At 35.7% G+C, this 20,084-nt stretch overlaps 1 protein-coding gene across 1 annotated transcript in view; it reads left to right on the top strand.

Moving 5' to 3' along the window:
- Positions 1 to 20,084, top strand: part of FBXL17 (F-box and leucine rich repeat protein 17) — a gene marked incomplete at its 3' end in the record, with an annotated part of 315,190 nt that overhangs the window by 95,951 nt on the left and 199,155 nt on the right. Inside the window, exons 5-6 of the mRNA XM_084304715.1 lie at positions 733 to 840; positions 13,021 to 13,151. Of these exons, the coding sequence (XP_084160841.1) occupies positions 733 to 840; positions 13,021 to 13,151 (239 nt within the window). The remainder of the gene's footprint in view (positions 1 to 732; positions 841 to 13,020; positions 13,152 to 20,084) is intronic.

Below are 20,084 nucleotides of genomic sequence, written 5' to 3'. Positions count from 1 at the left end.
AAAACATTACATTGGTTCAATAGTTAGTGTTTCACAGTTATTAAATCTTATTAGACACACTTAATTACAAAAAAAAACAAAAAAAAAGTTGTAGAAATACATATAAATCTCATTAACAAACTAGGTGGTAACATTGTCATTCAACTGATAACCGACATGGAATGATATATTGCCATGAGATGCCAGTCTGATGTGGAACACAAATGCAGTATTATATTTTTAGTTAATAACTATTAACAGCTTTCTTTTAGTAAAAATGCCGAGAAAAGGGTTATAAACTTTGGATATGAATTCACATTCTATGCAGAGTCAGTGATGCATAGCATGCACAGCATGATTCTGTAGGGTAACAAAATGAAATTTGTTAGTGTTTCAATGTTTGTGTATAATTTATGTGAATAGTGGATATTGGGTTATCTGCATATTAACAGACTGACAAGAATATCTGAATTTCAGTTGACATCATTCTTTCTTCTTCTATTTGTCCTCCTTCTCCAAGAATATGATTCCCCTTTTCCATGATCCTTCTCCATACACATCTATAGATGTGTGTGCATATCAGATGTTTTCTCTACAACTCTTAAAATAAATAATAGTAATGACAACAGTAATTATCTGTTATCACAGAAACAATTAACGAGCATCTTTCCATAGTTACAGTGAAAATAGACTGTATTATGCATATGCTCTTATCACCTGTTCAACTGCTACATGTGTATCTTTTTTTTGTAGGTGACAGATCAGTCAGTGAAAGCATTTGCTGAACATTGTCCTGAGCTGCAGTATGTTGGTTTTATGGGCTGCTCTGTTACATCTAAAGGAGTCATTCACCTCACCAATGTAAGTATCATAGCAACTTTTAACTTGTCATTAGTGTTTCTGACTGTTGCCAAACAATAGGTATGACAACCAAGATAAGTTTATACATGTGACAAATGACACTGTCACAGATAGAAACATTACAAGATAAATGAACTTTGCATTATTTGAACAGATGTTTAGACTTCCCCGTGTTAAACTGTAGAAACACATATTCTAGGGATGGCACTTTTTCTTAATAATACTGCACAGTCAAATGGCTTTAAAATACCTAGTTACACTAGACTTTATTGCAAAGTGTTGTGGTGTAGCCCCAGCAGGCAGCCAAGTGCCACACAGCTGCTTGCTCACTCTCCCCAGGTATGATGGGGGAGACGACCAGGAAGGTGAAAGTCCAGGAACCCATGGACTGAAATAAAGACAGTTCACAAGGTAAAGCAAAAGTTGTGTGCACGAGCAAAGCAGAACCAGGAATCTATTCACTGCTTCCCATCAGCAGGCAGCTGTTCAGCCACTCCCAGAAAAGCAGGGCTCATCATGCAGAATGCTTTCTTTGGAAGACAAACACCATACCTCTGAACGTCCCCTCTTCTTCCTTCTTTCCCAGCTGAGCTTGACAGAGTAGGGGATGGGACATCCCTCTGGCCAACTTGGGCCAGCTGTCCTGGCTGTGTCTCCTCCTGGTGCACCCCCAGCCTCCTCGCTGGTGAGGCAGCACCAGAAACTGAAATGCCCCTGGCTCTGTGCAAGCACTGCTCTGCAACAACTAAATCATCACTGTGTTATCAGCATTATTTTCATCAAAAGTACAGAACACTGTATTGTGTGAGCCTCTACAAAGAAAATTAATTCTATTTCAGTGAAAACCATGACACAAACACAACAAAAAAATCTGTAATTGGAAGTTCAAAATTCCTAGTGTGAAAGATTTAGATATGCCCCTTACTGCAACAGTATGCACATACATTTTGTATATATATCCATATCTCTATTATAACTTTATATATAGTGTGACAATTACATTTTATTTCCTTTTCTTCTACATATGAGGAGTGATATGTGGGAGAACTTCCTTGTATGAACCTGTGGAAATTAATAGAAGTGCTCAGTAAAATGAATTACGTGGATGAAGTGAACAAACAGCATATTAGTTAAAATTCACATCTGAAAGTAAATTGAGAGATCATGCAAACACCAGGGAGAACAGAGGAAAATGCATCTGGCATAGATAAGATAGTATTTAAAGCTAGGACTATATATTAGGATTAAAAAAATAAAATATAAAACAGGGAAAATGACACTGGTAAAGGTGACTGTAGAAATAGGAATTGAATATGACCAAAATCCAGTAAATATCGAATTGAATTAACTTGACCTGACTGGAATAAAATAGAATAGAATAGAACAGAGCAGAAGGGTTCAGACCTTCAAAGATCATTGAGTCAAACTGCCTGACCACTTCGGGACTAACCAAAAGTTAAAGCACGTCAATGAGGCCATTGTCCAGATACTTCTTGAAAACTGACAGCTGTGGGGCATCAACCACCTGCTCCGGTGTTTGATCACCCTCAGGGGAAATAAATTTTTCCTATTGTCCAATTTGAACTATTCCTGGCGCAGCTTTATGCCACTCCCGTGAGTCCTGTCAATGAGGAGCAGAGGCCTGCACCTCCCTCTCTGCTTCCCCTCCTCAGGAAGTTGCAGAGGTCCAAGAAGTTGCCACCTGGACCTCCTTTTATCCAAACTGGACAACCCAGGTGTCCTCAGCCTCACCTATGCCTATGCCAGCCCTTTTGCTGGCTTTGTTGCCCTCTTCTGGACAGATCCTCGTACCTTATGTCCTTTACATATTGTGGAGCCCAGACCTGCATGCAATATTCAAGGTGAGGCCAGACCAACACTAAATGTAATGGGAGCATCACCACTTTTGACTGGCTGGTGATGCTGCGTTTAATGCACCCCACAGTGTGATTTGCCCTCATGGCTGCCAGGGCATGATGCTGGCCATGCTAAGCCTGCTGTCACCAGCATCCACGGGTCTCTTTCTGCTGAGCTGCTCTCCAGCCATTCATCTCCCAGTCTGTGCCTGTGTCTGGCATTGCTCCATCCTAGGTGCAGAATGCAGCATTTACTTTTGTTGAACTTCATGCCATTGCTTTAACCCAATGAGGATTAGAGATCTTCATTGTACTAAGTGTAGAGCATATTAAATGAAAGTGGAATGTGGCTGAAGAGATTATATTTTTTTGCTGTTCCTCTTATTGTTGAACCGAATCATTTAGCATATCTGTAAAATATTTTCATAAGTTTAGGGCAGCTCAGTAGCTAAAGATACAGAAGAACTGAAAACATTTCAGAAAACACGCAAAAAGAAATACAGCAGAAAAATTAATTTGCATGGTAAACTTATGGCACGTCAAAGGATACAGTTTGGAAGGTCTTTAGTGAATATTGAGATGATATGTAAAAGGCTCATATATCTATGGGAGAGAGAAATAATACAATTATTTTCATGTCCTAAATAATTCACTGTAGGTTTTATTTATATACACAACATAAATACAGGAGGTAGATAATTTACAAGTCTGACATAGGTTCTGAAAACCAAGATTTTCTTGGATGTTCCTACATACATCACTTTTCTGGTGCATTCTTCAGATACTGAATTGTTTGGACCTAGAGTTACCGAGTATTTAATGGACCTTTGTTATGTCTTGTTCTTTAATGATGTGACTTCATAATCCCATTTATTTGGTTTAAGTTAAGAAAAGTCAAGATCTTAATTTTTCGTATTAATATTTATGATTTTCATTATGGTTTAACAATAATTATTAGAAATCCTGACGTACACAGTCCTTCAGAAAATCTCTGTCAGGCAGTTTTATCACAAACTTAGAAAAAGTCAGATGGGATGAGCAGTTGGTACATGTGCTTTTGGGTGGGGCATGAAACTTTGTAATTCATGTTTCCTTCTCTCAGATCTTATATATACAAACTTTTTGTAGACTAATATTGCTAAGACAGTGATTTCTTCTCCTTAAATTCTCAGAAATGACTGTGGAGTTTGTGTTTGCCTCCTCAATTGGGGAGTTCTTTTTTTTAACTTGTAGCATTCATGTGAATGTGCTAATTATATCAAGTACTTTTTCCTTTATTTATCTTGCTTTTCAAGATTCTGTAGTATGCTGTCCAAAGGCCTTTTTTTTTTTTTTAATGTATCTTAGAATTTTTTAGGTTGATCAAATAATGTCCGAGTAAATTGTAATAGCACTAGAAACAAACAGTATTTTCAAGTGGAACATTGCTGGCAAAAAGCGTGTCATTGCTCACTGCAAGATTTTATTGGATTTAAAGCAGTGATTCTGAAATACCTGATGTTTTTGAGTAAATGTATTTTGCAGGTTAAAGGAGTTTGTGCTGTCTTGCTCCTGGAGTGTAATATAACTAGAATTTTTCCTGGGTTGAAAGTTGAAGCGTATTCAAGGAGGAGCTTGAATTATGTCTTATTATTTCTTCTACTTCACTTTTCACGGGTAATATGTCATGCCTTCTCTGGTGTGATGTCTTCTGTATGGTTTGCTATACATTTATTTTACATACAAGTGACTTTCTGTGCACAGTGGCAATGTGTGTGGGGTTTTTTTGGTGTGGGTGGGGCAATATGTTTGCTGCTACTTTAAGCTGACATCTTCAGTATGGATACATGCAATAGCAAAATTACTATGAGAATTCCAGCTTCTTAATTCTGAAGCTATTGAGAAGTGATACCTGGTTCATGTCTTCCTACAGTGACTTCAGTAGTTGTTTCCATGCTCCTCTGACAGGTGTGTTACTTCCCTCATAGTACAGCAAGCAGTCTTAACTAAACCACTGAATTGAACTGAAGTATCTGGCACAGGCACGTGTTCTGTTTCTACAATTCTTATTTGGAGGAAATAACCTCCATCAGAGAGTGATAACAAATATTTGTGGAGCAACAACTATATCTTAAACTGCTGCATCTGTCTTTTCACAGTTCACCTGTTAATGACATCATTTTTTTTGTTTCAAACATCATGTATTTCTTATGGCCAGTTTTGTGTTCAGTTCATAACTGGTTAGTAATGATACCAATCCCGTGTTCTAAGAGGATGTGGAATCTGCTCTTAGTTCTCCATGGCATGTAAGTGTGTCCTGCGAGGCTGAGCAGAGCAAGTACCCTCTGTCCTTCTGCTTCCTGCATGCAAAGTGGAGATAACAGCACTGGCCTCTGTTGTAAAAGGGCTTTGAGGCTGGCAGATGTATAAAAATGGAGTGGTTTATTATTACTGCATTTTCCCTCTGGTAATGTTAGCTTCTCTTTAAAAATACTGGCACTTGAAAATTCTGCATTACAGTGCTGCTGAATCACAGGGCTCATTGTGTGGTATGGTAGCGAAAATGTTCTATGATTTAGAAAAGAAACATTCAGTGTTTATTTTCATTATTTTTGGTCCTGAACATTGCAATATTAAAAAAATCATAATTGATTTTTGAACAAAAATGTGTTATCACTCTAGTGAATTAACTTTTCTTTGAAGTTTTTACAAACTACAAAAAACACACCTAAAATAAATAATGATTTTTGGGCAGGTGGAGAAATACAGCATGTGTTTCCATCACACAGAGAGGGAGAGAGAAGAAGGAAGGCAGGGAGTATATGTATATGCAATTCAGACTGTTGGAGTTGCAGTTGAAAACAATCTTTTTTTCTGATGACCTAGAATGTTTTATTGTTTTGTAGTTATAATGCATGGAAGTGTCACAAAACAGCTGAAAATTAGACCAACGTTTCTCAACTTTGTTGAGAAATAATGAGATGTAATTTTATTTCTAAGCCATTTCCATGGGTTCCTGCCCTTATGTGTATGCTGGAGTAATTGCTTTGTGGCAGTATACTTACATTTACGCTTCTACACCTCGGACTTCTGAAGGACTGTGTTTGGATAAAACTTGTTATAGACATCTTCATCTACACAAGTGTGAATCCTCATTAGACAATTATTTTTCTAATCAGTTATAATCTGTCAGATAAAGTTACCTGCATTCCTTCTTCATCTCATAACTGTTACCTGAGGGTCATGACCAACTGCACCAAGTCACCATTACTGAGCTGGTGGTCTGTATGACGTTGATCAAGGTTCAGATTTATAGAGCTCAGATTTATAGAGTTCAGATTTATATTTAGGAGTTATTCAGTGCAGATGTTATACACTTGACAGATTTATAATGGTAATGTAGACTGATGGCTAGACTGATTTTGCAAATATTTTCTAAACTGAAGTATTGTATGGTCCCTTACTTCAGTTACTGATTTATTTTTCCATGAAGTACACTGCCTTTTTATGGCAATATTTCAGCATACCTTCTAATCTTAAAATCATCTTGCCTCCTAAACAAGAACACGAGGGTTGTTTTTTTGTTGTTGTTTTTGGTTTTGTCTTTTTTTTTTTTTTTTTACTTTGGCTAGGTCTGGAGAAAACAGTTGTTTTTTTAAAAACAACTTTTATTTACATAGCAAACTATATTTCATAAGATTTGTTGAGCAAAATTGTATTCGCTGTGTCCCTCCTAAGAGATTCTTTTCACCATTTTTAAGAATTTGATACTTGCACTTGACTGCAGTATTGCAATTAGGTAGAAAAGCCATTGCAGAGAAGGCATGACTGAAAGGGTTCCAGTGCTCTATGGTATGTGAAAGTTTCCAAATCAAAAGGTGTTTGTTAGAAGTACGTGAAAGCAAAAACCATAGAGAGTAAATTATGATTCAATGATAATGAAATTTAACAGCAATTATTGTTTCCAATTTATAGATTATAACTCTTGTATCTCAGGTAATATATAAGCAGTTTAAATGTGCATGCAAGTAGCACTTTTTGGCTGTTTTACATTGGGCCTTACCTGTAGAAGGGAAAGTGGGATATTTATTGTGTAGCATAACTTGTAAAAGTATGCATGAAAAAGTTAAAAAAATAAAAATAAAAATTATTAGCTTCAAAGGTGTATCAACTTGAATAAAAATGTCTTTCATTTTCCTCTTGTGCTACATGACAAAACCAAGGAATATAATGAATAAATATATTTCCTTAATTAATGTGTATTGTAAATTCAATTTTTTTCCTTAGACTTATATTTTATTTATTTTTTTTACAAATACATACAGTCTTCAGAACAAAGTTCTTTTTTTGTCTTATGTAAGTGATAAAATTAAACTGTTGTTCTTCTAACACAGTTTTGGAACATTTATTTCTTATTTAAGCATTCCTTATTTAAGCTCAATGTTCTGCAATGTTTAACTTTAAGAAATGAAGTTAAGTGTTTTGAATGTGCAGAACATTAAATCAGTCTATGGGAATATAGTATCTTCTGTACCTCTTCAATCATTTTCCAATTTTTTAAACCATGTATGATTAATATTTCACAAACATATTATATCACAAAAATATGTATCAGTTACTTCAGTTTACTCTTAACTCAAAATTAATGTATGTGCCTTTTTAAAAAATAGTTTATAGATTCCATTGCCATAATAGTAAAAAGAATATGATTTACATTCTTTTTCTGGTTGCTATTTTTTATTTTTTTGTAATCATACATTTCCTTTGGAGGGCTTAAATCAGAGAGCACTTTATTCCCCGAAGGCATATATACACAGAGAGAGTCAAGAAAATTAAGCTTAATTAGCAAAAGATGTGAATTTAAAGTTCATTAAGTCCTTATAAGCACTTTCCTTCAGAAATAATTTGGCTTTAGATTGATCTTATATGAATTATTTTACTTTTAAGGAAGTATTATATGCACAGGAATTGGGAGAAGGAGTGTGTGTGGGGGGGAGGGGGATTTAAAATCTCATTATATTTGCAGGTCCTTACAGCTAAATGCAACAGTTGATAACACCCTCTGTGGAAAACTACCTGTGATCCAAGTGGTAACTGTAATTTTTACTATCCAGAACTTGATCCTAAACTTTCCTGGTCTCAAATCAGGCATTCTCTCTCTCCCCCTAATAGTTTTCAAATGCTTTAGTTTCTTGATTCCACATATATTAATTCCAGTAATCAAGACTTGAGTATTATGAACAAGCATTCTAGCACAGAAATGGTATGATAACCTCTGAGTCTTTTAAGTACATTGACTTCCATAAAATTTCAATTAATCCAACCAGCAAAAGTGTTGTAGAAAAGCACCTTTGTAATTTAAGATATGTGACCCATAAGTAGTGTTGTATTTCTTAAAAGCAAAAGTTGTTTGCTTGTTTGTTTTTTTAAAGAATGTCTTTTTAAAACAACTGAAGCTGTGTTTTTGAAATTTCCTTTGCCCCAAACCATTTTGTCATATAAGTTATTCTTTTGCATTTGTCATTCAATAATTTCCTTTCTATAAATTTTCATGGGCAGTCTCCTCATAAAGCCTTTAGGTACTGGGCTGTCAATTCTTTGCAATTAGTGCGACTGAGAGGAGGGAGCCAACATCCTGTTCCCTCCTAATCACATTTGTCTAACTAGACTCCTTCTGAAATTTAAATGCTATTATGCTACCTTATTCAATTTTAGCACACAGTTTTTCCTGAGTCAATATTCAGTAATTTCAGTATGGCTGTGTATATGTGTAGCAAACAGTTTGTGTAACTCTTCCTCTTTTCTGTTAATTCTTTCACTTTATTTTTTCATTTCACATTTTTAAGGCTTCTGTCTGTTATTTGTGTTGTCTGTTTTATTGTCACAATGAATATTCATTTTTCAGGCAAAAGGTTTTGTGTGCTGGAGTGAAGCTTAAATTTTCCTCATGCTGAGCATTCTTTGTAGAGGTATAGAATTAAGAGTTGGAGAAGAGTGTGAATATTTGTAAATAATGGCCCTAAAATTGCATGAGAAAATGGTATTGCTGCATGATTGAGGGGAAAGAAAAAAAAAAAAAGGAAAAAAAAAAAGCCTTTATTCATCCTGGTGCCCTAAGACTGACTATTCAATTAAAAGAATATCTTTTTCCATGGAAAAATGCTGAATAAAAGTATGCTGTATTAATCCCAAGATTTATGCATGCAAGATTCCAATGTCCCTGCTGTCCAAATGTCTGCTTCAGAGAGGTTATTTTTTACTTTTTTTATATCAAACTAATTTTAGATGTGAGGGTTAGAGGTATTATATAAAGCTTATGTAATTGTTCTTGCTAATTGTTTATAAAGCTGTAAAGAATTTGGCACTGTAGCATTGATCCCTTACAAATAGCTTTTCAGATAAAATATAATATAGGGTATTTGGAATTAAAGTATCCTCACCACACACCTTTGTTTCTGTTGTTGTTGTTTAAACAAGTCAGGTGAATATATACAACAATTGCCTGACTGGCGATTGGATGTTGGTACCTGTGATTTAAGTAAGTCCAGGAGTATTCTCTTCACCTGTCGTGACCAGTGCCAAATCACTTCAGGAGGTCCAGTGCTTAAGGGAGCGTGTGTCCTGTTCTGCGCCCCTTGAAAACCCCTTGAAAACCCTTGAAAACTCATCTGAAATGGCAATGGTGAGGTTGACAACTTATACCTGAAGACTTTGTATCCACCTGAAACAGTCTCTTTGTACTACTAAGATAGCAAATTTGCTGCTGAAAACCTTAGCAAGATCTGCTAAGGTTTACTGGATTGAGTATATTGTGCCTATTAAAAAGTAGAATTAACTTACCAAGTAGGTCAAGTGTGAGGTAGATTTTTTTTAATGAATGAATGTGATGGTAAAATAGGCAAGTGATGGTTGAGTTACTGTATATTGAATATAATGGTAGACCATCATTAATGTGAAAGTAAAAAACAGTGAGGGAATGATCATTCTCCTGTGACAGTGAAAGCTAAAATCTACTTGTGAAACCCTAATAATTTGGTCACTGACTAGTACTTGGATTTCAATGTAGTTTTTGAGTCTACCGATGAGTTCTTTTTATTGCATTTGTCATCACCTAAGCTGGGTAAGAATTACGTTGTCTGAAATAAGGCATATTTTAGTTAAGAGTGCTGTTTTTCTCAAAGGCAAGATTCTCAACTTTTCTTTGAGGACTCCTGGTAAATATTTTTTAATGCCATACAGCATATGCATTGTTCAATTGTCTGTTACATTTATTTCCTAGGGTGAAAAATCTGTTGCCCCATGTAAATTGTTATATAGTTACTTCGGTGGACCAGTGTTTAGTAGGTTTGACTTTGATTCCCATTTCCATAACAAACTGTAAATGTGATAATGATCAATGTATTTGTGCCATGTTTCTCCATTTTATAAATAGGGGATAAGGCATTAAATCATCTTGAAGCAACATAAACATAGATAATACGGAAATTAATAACATGGGAACATATTGAACATTTCATCATTGCAGGAATCTTACAAATCAGTCTTTATCAAAGTTGTCTTGCTGCAGAGATATACACATAAAATTATTCTTTAGAACTCTTGGCTTCCTTGGAATTGGGATAGTTGGTCCTAATACATTTTGTGCAAAAACACATTGGGAAAGCAGAAACAAGCTGTTCCAATATGTTGATATTTATAGATCCCACATCTTAAGTGGAGAAATCTTCTACATATTGCTGCTGATATATGAAACACAATTGTGATGATCTTTCAGAGTTTGTCCACGCAGTTTATTTGAAAACAGTAGTAACAGAATGATTTCTGCATTTCAGGAAGCACATTTTAGAAAGGAATCATTAATTCACATTATTAGAACTGCACATAGGGCTTCAGTGTGTCATAGGCGTTGACCATGTCATTGGCAACACGGTACAAAGGCTGAATTATCTAATATGAATAGCTTTGGAAAGGTGAGGAAAGTTGCTCTAAACATTCCCTTCTTCTTGTAACATATGGAAAAATGAGGGTTGGTTGTGAGCTTTTTTTGGGGTGCACAGAAGATTGAGTGCACCCTCAGTAAATTTGCAGATGACACCAAGCTGGGGGCAAGTTGATCTGACAGAGGGTAGGAAGGTCCTGCAGAGGGACCTGGGCAGGTTAGGAAAGAGGCTAATGGGATGAGGTTCAATGTGGCTAAGTGATGAGTCCTGCACGTTGGACACAACAAACCCATGTAGTGCTACAGGCTTGGGGCAGAGTGGTTGGAAAGCTGTGCAGAGGAGAAGGGTCTGAGGGTGTTGGTTGACCACCTGAACATGAGCCAGCAGTATTGGCCAAGAAGGCCAATGGCATCCTGGTTTGTATTGGGAATAGTGTAGTCTGCAGGAGCAGGGAGGCGATAGTCCCCCTGTACACTGCTTCAGTGAGGCCGCACCTCGAGTACTGTGTTCAGCTTTCGGCCCCTCGCTACAAGAAGGACATCAAGGCCTTGGAGCATGTCCAGAGAATAGCTACAAACCTGGTGAAGGGCTTGGAAAACAAGTCCTGTGAGGAGCAGCTGAGGGAGCTGGGGTTGTTTAGTCTGGAGAAGAGGAGGCTCAGGGGAGAACTTACTGCTCTCTACAACTACCTGAAAGGAAGGTGTAGGGAGCTGGGGGTGAGTCTCTTCTTGCAAATAACTAGCGGTAGGACTAGGGTGCATAGCCTCAAGTTGTGCCAGGGGAGGCTTAGGTTGGAAATGAGGAGACATTTCTTCTCAGAAATGGTGGTTAGACGTTGGAACGGGTTGCCTAGGGAGGTGGTGGAGTCACCCTCCCTGGGGGTGTTTATAGAAGGGTTGGATGAGGTACTTAGGGACATGGTTTAGCAGGTAATATTGGTGGTAAGGCTTGGACCAGATGATCTTGGAGGCCTTTTCGAACCTTAACAATTCTGTGATTCTACGGTTCTTAGATAAGTCTTCCAAGATTCCTGTTAGAGCAGAATGTACGAAATACAGAGGCTGCAAGATCTGTTCGTTCTACCAACACATTATCAGCCATTTGCTTCTTTCCTTATCAGCAAATAAGAAATAGAAGTGCAGTGGGATTACAACGACAAACTCATTGCTACATTTTAGTAATAGGAATACTCTTCTCTTATTTCCTCAAGAAATACCCTTCAATTATCTCTCAGAGGTCAGGTTGCATAATTTTATGGTTGTTCAGCGGAATTATTAGAAGCAATATGTATTTTTTCTTCAACTTTTAGATTGAAGAATGTTCAAACGTTCTGGAACAAAACACCAGAACACCAGTTTATGTGGAAGACTACCTACATTCAAAGTCATCTTTTTTCTTTTTCTTTTCCTTTTTTTTTTTTTTCCTTTAATACATTGACTTAATAATTAACTACTGAAGTGGACTGGTTACATGATCTCAGTTGTACGCTTTTATTTAATCAACTCCTTAGTGACTTAAATCACTGAATAGGATTATTTTCTCTCTCTTACAGGGAAGGTAAATTTAATTAAGTGTCAGTATTACCTAATGCAATTATTTTTTTCCAGAGTATAACAGAGATTATTTCAGAGAGCTTAAAAAGCAAACACCACTTGGAGGTTATTATGATTAAACTGATCCATTGTTTGAGGATGCTGCAGAAATCATTATAAATTTCCTTCTATGAATCCATAGCTCATAAAAGTAGTAAGAGGGTTTTGTTTGCTTTTGAAGGAGATTATAATGATTAACAATAGTAATAAATCAGGTTAATCAGCACATAAATCTTAAATCATCCTGTTCTGCAACTCCAAATTTTGTTACTTGGAATATCAAAGTTATTATTGATGGCTGTACAGGTAAGACTACAGTAGAAATGCTATATTTTCCCAGGAGCTTGTGATATTTATGCAGTTTGAAAGCCGTAGACTCTAAAATCTTTAATCACATGCATTTGAGTATATGAGCATGAATGTGCAGTCTTGTCTTTCTTCTCTGACCTTTTTTTCTTATAATTAAGTGAATTGGTATGCCACCTTGGCATCTTACACTCTATATAGTTAAAATGAGGAAGGCCTAGGCCTCTATTGCATATGGATTGGACCATGCACGAGAGATTCTTGGTGTTATGGAGTGACTGAGAGCCTGCCTGAATTCCAAATTTGAGTATAGGTTTCAGATGGCTTAAATTGCATTATATTATCTCCAATATCATTCCTTTTATTTGTGGGAAATACATTAGTTTCATCTTTCTTGACTAGCTTGCACATATTATACATGATTCCAAAAGTTTTAAAAGTTTTTATAACAGTTATGTATGCAAATAAGTTTCAGATTATTTCTTTCTATCATATTTGTCTCAATAGCTAAGAAATCTTTCCAGCTTGGATCTACGTCATATCACAGAACTGGATAATGAAACCGTGATGGAAATAGTAAAGAGATGCAAAAACCTTAATTCCCTCAATCTCTGTCTGAACTGGATCATTAATGACAGGTAACTTCATTATAGCATCTAAAACCAGTATAAAGCAAAATCAACCAGTTGTATTAGTTGATAATAATTCCTCATGGCTTGGGGGTTGGAGGACGTCAATAAAATCAAACAACTTTTTTGAGTTGTTCTTGTTTGGTGTAGATAGATCGTCTAAACCTATTTTATAGTATACTTGTATATTTAGAGAAGTTTACTTAAAATTGGGTGACAGCACTTGGTTGTTTGCTGTATGAGAATGTGGTCTTTATCATATGTTATTGAAATGTACATTTGCTATGAATCCTGTGTGTGGGCAACATTTAAACAGATTTAAATACATCTGAACAGTGAAGCATTCTTAAGGAAATGTCTGTGTAGGGAAAAATAAACAGCTTGAGGGTTAAGTAGTCGAATTCATGTTTGTTTAAAAAGCATAAAGTCCTTCATCTTTTGGCAAATAAAGCTGAATGAGACTGAAAGAATAACTGGGGTATTAGCATAAGCTTTTACTTTTGACCAGTATACACTGCCTTAAGGTGAACAGGAAAGAATTATTTGAATGACTGTTTCTTCCTGACTTTTTTAACGTGTTCTCTTTCAATTCTTTAAGAATGTACTAAAGTGTAAATAAGCTTAGACTTTAATGAAAAGAGAATGTTCTAAAAATATTAATATAGAAATGTGTTGAATATGAAGTACCATTGAATATTTACTGCAGCTCCTTTTAGCTTCTAAGACTGTTGTGTTTTGTGTTTTTTTTTTTTGTTTGTTTGGGGGGGTGGGAGATAGGTCAGACCCTTACTTCACTTTAAAGTACTTAGCTCTTTCTGGCTATATGGCCTTATTTGCAGGAAAAGGCTACTGTATTGGAAAATTTTAGAATAATTCAAAAAAAAATCCTAAGATGAAAAATGTAAATTGTAGACAGTTGCTTTTAATATTTTAATTAGTTAAAAGTAAACCTTTCTGCATGAACATTTTGACAAGGAGAATCTGCTAAATATCATCCAAACTGATGCTTTTCAAGCTGTTCTTGAGATGAGTATTGAGCTAGAGTAAGAAATGTATCTTTTACATTTTACATTTATATCTCTATGTATATAACTCTAAAGCTTCATATAAAGTATAATTAGAATTAAGAAGCTTAACAAGAAAATGAAATCATTTCCAGCAGTGCAGAAAAATCTGCTGTTGTAAACTTATAGATAATTGGCTTTTATCTCAGAAGTTCTTTCAGTTTTGATTATTTCTGATCATATCTGTCAATACTTTTTCAAGATGTGGCTGGTAACTAAAACTTGGCTAAAAATGTAAATTCAGTGATTTAAATTAACTTCTAGCTAAAAGTGAACAGAGAGAATTTAGAAATAATGAATGCCTTCATTAAATATTATGCAGTCATTTCGCAATTCAAGTATTTTTCCCATTTTAAAAGTGAGATGAAGCTCCAAATGCTAGTTTTAACTATATGAAGTCATTTCCCTTGCTCCCTACAAGCGATGAATTAAAAGATGCTGAAAACTATATAAAAGGAATGTAATATAACCACTGGGCTACATTTAATCAATGTAGACACCAATTCAAGAGTATTATGATCATACTTACTTTGAGGATATGAGTGATCATTCAGAAATTCACAGGACTATTCAGATGCTTACAAGATAAAAATCTAAGTTAGTTTAAACTTAATTAGTTTCTTTATGATTTAAGGCAAAGTGAATTTCATGTTTTTGTTTTTCATTTAATGGTAGGCCATGGCCCCTACTCAGAGGGGATATCAAAGGAGATTCTACATCTTGATACCTTTGAGTAAACTTTTTATTCATCATTGTATCCAACACAAATGAGATAATACCAATCTAAGATTTACCTGATTCATGGAATTGAAAAGAGAATAGAATTAGTTTTCTATTTTTCACCTGCACATTATCAAGTCTGCTCATTTATGAGATCCAAGTAAATAGGTCTTTTATTTTTTACAAACTTAGTAAGACAAATTGGTTCTCTGTATCCTGACAGAGGGTTGTTGGTTTTATTATTATTGTTATTATTGTTTTATCCTGTGTTTTTTTTTTGTTGTTGTTGTTTATTTTTCTTCAAAGCCATGGAAAACTATTTTCTTTCATTCCTTTGTGCAGAATTCTGACTGAAAGAATACCAGAAAGTTCTCATAAATACCTGTGTAGCTATTATCTATGAATTCTCTCTTAAAAGTAGCAGAACATTGGTAGATTTTACAGTAGAAGTAAATCACTGATTTTAAAACTGTATTTTAGATTTTTTTATTGTTTCCAGAAATCCATAAAAATTCTTTTTGTAAGCAAGGCTGTGGCCCCAGAACATTTACAGGGCAATTAGAAAATAGTTTCTTTTTACCTAAAGCAAAAAATCTGTTCAGTTGAGGTAGTCTTGGCATATATTTTAAAATGTAAAGAAAATGGCTCTCCTGTAATGACTTGTAAAAAAAAAAATGTCCTAAAAGTTGAGATTTAGAGATTTCAAAATGTCCAATTGGAGTAATCTAACATAATGATTTCTCTGGTAATTATTATAGCTTCCTCAAAAGTTTTGTATACTAAATATATAAATACATATAATAAGGTATATATAGAATATACAGAGTATATATATATATATATAAAATATGCTATATATACTAATTATACATTATAGAAATATTTCTGCTACTTCTTTCAAATATGAACAAACCCCAAACTTGAAAATTCTTTTATTATGCGAGAGACCAGTCTTCAGGTCTTTGTACTGGAAGGGAGTAAGAGTGAGATCTCGGTGCTTGATGATTCCTCTGAGGCTTGATTTTAAATAAACTTAACAATTTGAAGTTATCTTAATGGCTATTTTATTTGTACTATCAATTCCAGTGAAATCGAGAATAAAGGCCACAGGTGTTGTTGTGGCAAATTTTTTGTGGCAAATTTTTTTGGGGTATACGATTTTCTCGTGGTTTCGGAAATACCTGATTTGTATTGTATTCGTAAGTGATCATAGAGCAAACATCACTTAATCTTTTGTGGGGGTGTGTGAATTTCATCACTGTGGACTACAAGTTGCAATTCACTACAATTTCTATATTAGTTAATTCTCCAGGAAACAGACAAAAAAAAAAAAAAAAAAAAAAGCAAAACAAAAAAACTGCAGTAACTGAATTCTTTAGAGACTTTCTGCTTGCTTAAGTCATCATTCTTACTAGAACTCTTCTGCAGTAATATTTGTACTGAAGATGCATACCAGCCCATTATTGTATTTATATTTTTTCTAATAAACCTCGTGATACAGAGAACATTGCAGATTTATTTTTTTTCTTCATAATTAAGGTAAGGAACTTTACCCAGAGCTGTAGTAGACTTCTTGGTGCTGTAGCACTGCCAGTCATCCAGGATGAGGTTCTGCCTGCATAGCAATATTAATTACAGATTTTGCAGTCACAGAACAGCAATTTCCCAGCCATTCAAGAGCTTTGGTCCTTCCTCTGTAGGTCCTACTAAATGTTATTACAATAATGTCTCAATAGAGATGTATTTTCTCATGTAACTCATCACACTCTTAGTACAGGTTACTTGTTAGCAGATGGGGAGATCTGTGGAACATCTGTAGGTTAATGAGAGTAATGGTTGTGACTTGGAGGCAGATATACAGTATCTGCAGCAAGTAATGTGTGTTGGTGAGCTTGTAGTAACATTATTTACTGCTAATAGACTGCTAATTAATGATGTTGAGGAAGGTATTATGTGCACCTCCATGAGTTTTGAATACAGATGTCCTAGATTTGCTCTTATTATACCAATTCTGTGAAATCTGCTGTCCTCTTCTGTGTTGCTTCCATGAAATATTGCTGTAGATAAACCAGAGTAAATGGTATAATGGTACAGCCTCCCTGTACTAGTTAAGACTGGTTGGTGAGGTTTCTGTTTAGAGTCTAAAGTGTAGGAACTCAGAAGTAGTCTTTTGACAAGTTTAGTAGTAAGGAAATTCGGAGAAAAAATAGTAAATGTTTGGCAGCTGGGACATAAGCCTGGAAATTAAAGTGTGTGTGCAGAAGCATAGTCAGGAAAAATGAACATTTTCTTCTTTGAAGAGTCTCCATCTGCTTTCTTCAGCTGGGTCACTAAAACAGAATCATTTTCTCAGAACTGCGTATCGTATTTCTTGGCAGAGAGCATATGGGGATTTCTACACTGTTACTTAGCAGAGTAAATTACTAACATTGTCTTCTTTGTGCTACAGAAGTGTTTAAAAATTTTGTGTTGACTGCCTACATGTGTTCACATGAATTGATGAAGGCATAAAAAGACTTGGTATCATCTGGTCTGATCTGGATGTGTGGTGGGTAGAGGACAAAATGCTGAAGATGGTCTGAGCAGGTGATCACTTACTAAGTTTGTCTCAAAATTGCTGGTGTATGTGGATACCTCAACATTTCAACAAAATTAGCAGAGGTGAACACTGTAATAATATTATTTACTCATTAGTAATAAGACTGAGTAGTAGCTCAGTCTTTGCAGTGTACTTTTTTACGAAATGCAGGTTTAGTAAATAGAAATATTTTTCAGTGAAAACAAAATCTAAAAAGTCCTGAAAGTGTAAGTCTCCTCATGTTTGATGTGGAAATTATTTTAACAAAAATAAATTTAAACCACAAGTGTATAAAGTTTTTTGCTTGACTATTTTTTTTGCACAAGAAAAATATGTTTTAATGTGTGGTGACTACAAATGCTAATACTGCATGTTAGTGTTCATCATTTTTGATCTGACTGAAATGGAAACATGCTTCAGGAGCACTGATACTTATTCCCATCATTTTGTATAACCTTGACTTGGGGGTAAAGAAGAGCCTTCCAGAAAAGTAACTATACTTTTATATCGCATGATATGTGCCATAAATCATTGTAAGTGAACACTAGCATTTCTTAATTCTAATTTCATTTAATCTTTTAAGTGTTATCTGAAAGATGATTCGTTGCATATTTATCAGGTGTTTATAGCCAGGTAAATTAAAAACTTCTACTCCAAAAAAGTTATAAACTGTGCCACCAAGGAATTTAATTTTTAAGATAATTTATTCTTTTGAATGTCATACTTTTTATTTACTTATAAGAAAACTTGTTTCCCTTTATATAAGTGTTTTGTAAAATGCCTTGAGGCTTATTGCCAGGTTTTTCAGATTTCAAAATACAGTATTGAAGTTGAACAAAGAAAGATGATCAGCATACTTAGGTGAATTTCCTACTTTAAATTCTGATTTTTTTTTTATTTTTTTTTTTTTTCATTGGCGATTATGAAAAATGTGTGTGAAAAAATCCTTTGTGATCAATCTGTTGTGCTGGGCTAAACTTTCCTGGCTGCCAGGTGCCCACCCAGCTGCTCTCTCATTCTCCTTCCTCAACAGGTCAAGGGGAAGAAATAAGATGAAATGCCTATGAGTCCAGATAAAGGCAGGGAGATCACCCAACAATTACTGTTATGGGCAAAACAGACTCAACCTGGGAAATGTTAATTTATACTTTAATTTATTGCCAATTAAAGATAGAGTAGAATAGTGAGGAAAAATAAGAAAAAAAGTCACCTAAACACACCATCCCCACACTCCCCATCTTCCCAGCTCCACTTTAACCCCTTCATTCCCCCCTTTTCTACATCCTTCCCCCTTCATTCCCAGGAGGATGGTGAACAGAGGCTGCGGTCAGTTCATTATGCTTCACCACTGCTACTGCTTCCTGCTCCGTTGTGGAGTCCCTCACACAGGATAGACTCTTTCCAGAACAGCTTCAGCATGGATCATTTCCATGGAGTGTGGTCCTTCAGGGACAGACTGCTCCAGTATGGGTCCCCCACCATCTTCAGTTCCCACCAGACAGCCTGCTTCTGTGTGGACTCCTCTCCATGGGCCACAGCCCATGGCCACCTCCACCTGCTCCACCGGGGGCTCCTCCACCCATGGGGGGGCTGCAGCGTGGAGATCTGCTCCATGTGGGACCCATGGGCTGCAGGGGGACAGCCTGCTCCACCAGGGGCCTCTCCCTGCACAGCCCGCAGGGGAACTGCTGCTGCCTTTCTTCTGCACTGCTCTTGGGGGCTGCAAGGATTTTTTTTTTTCTCAGTACTCACTCTCTTACCTCCTCAGTTGGAGTTGGACTAGATCTTTGAAGGTCCCTTCCAACAGAACTATTCTATTCTGTTCTGTTCTATTCGTAACTGCTGCACAACATTTAAAGCCAACATCTCTGGGTGTTACATTAATCTGGAGTTAGTTGTACAATGACAGTCTAATCGTAAACCAGGAAAATCAGTGACAACCTTGCTATTGATATCCAAGGATATAAAAGTTGGACCCCAAATATTTTAAGATTTACATGTGGAATCTATAAGTAGATTTATCAGTCCCACGTTGGGATGTGAAATCACAAAGCCAAGAAGGATCTTTCACGAATCCATAATTACTCCTCGCTCATAAATATGGAAGCTGCTTATGCAGAAATTTCTGCTCTTGAAATAACAATTGAAAACAAATACTAGAACTAAAGTTAAAGACCTGCTTGAAAACATACAAAGGTGCAATTAAAATCAATCTTCGTTTTTTAGTTCTTGTGGCACTCCATCTGTTATACTGTGAGTCTAATAAAGATAATACTAATTAATAAATTACTGAAAAGACTAAAAACTTTTTTAATGTTGCACTCTGTATGGGCAGAGATCTTAACATTTTAAAAATGTTTTTCTGAGATGAGTTCCATTATCTCACTGTATACATTCTGCATTGGTATTAACCTTAGAAACAGATTTCTTGGTTTTGTGTTTAAATAGCATGTGCCAGGGGAGTTTTAGGTTAGATGTTAGGAAGAACTTCTTCACTGAAAGGGTTGTGAGGCACTGGAACAGGCTGCCCAGGGAAGTGGTGGAGTCACCATCCCTGGAAGTCTTCAAAAGACATTTAGA

The sequence above is a fragment of the Netta rufina genome (assembly GCF_964035555.1).
Source record: "Netta rufina genome assembly, chromosome: Z".
NCBI classification, from domain to species: domain Eukaryota; kingdom Metazoa; phylum Chordata; class Aves; order Anseriformes; family Anatidae; genus Netta; species Netta rufina.
The sequence above is the reverse complement of the archived record's forward strand: the minus strand, read 5'-3'. Positions and strand labels throughout refer to the sequence as shown.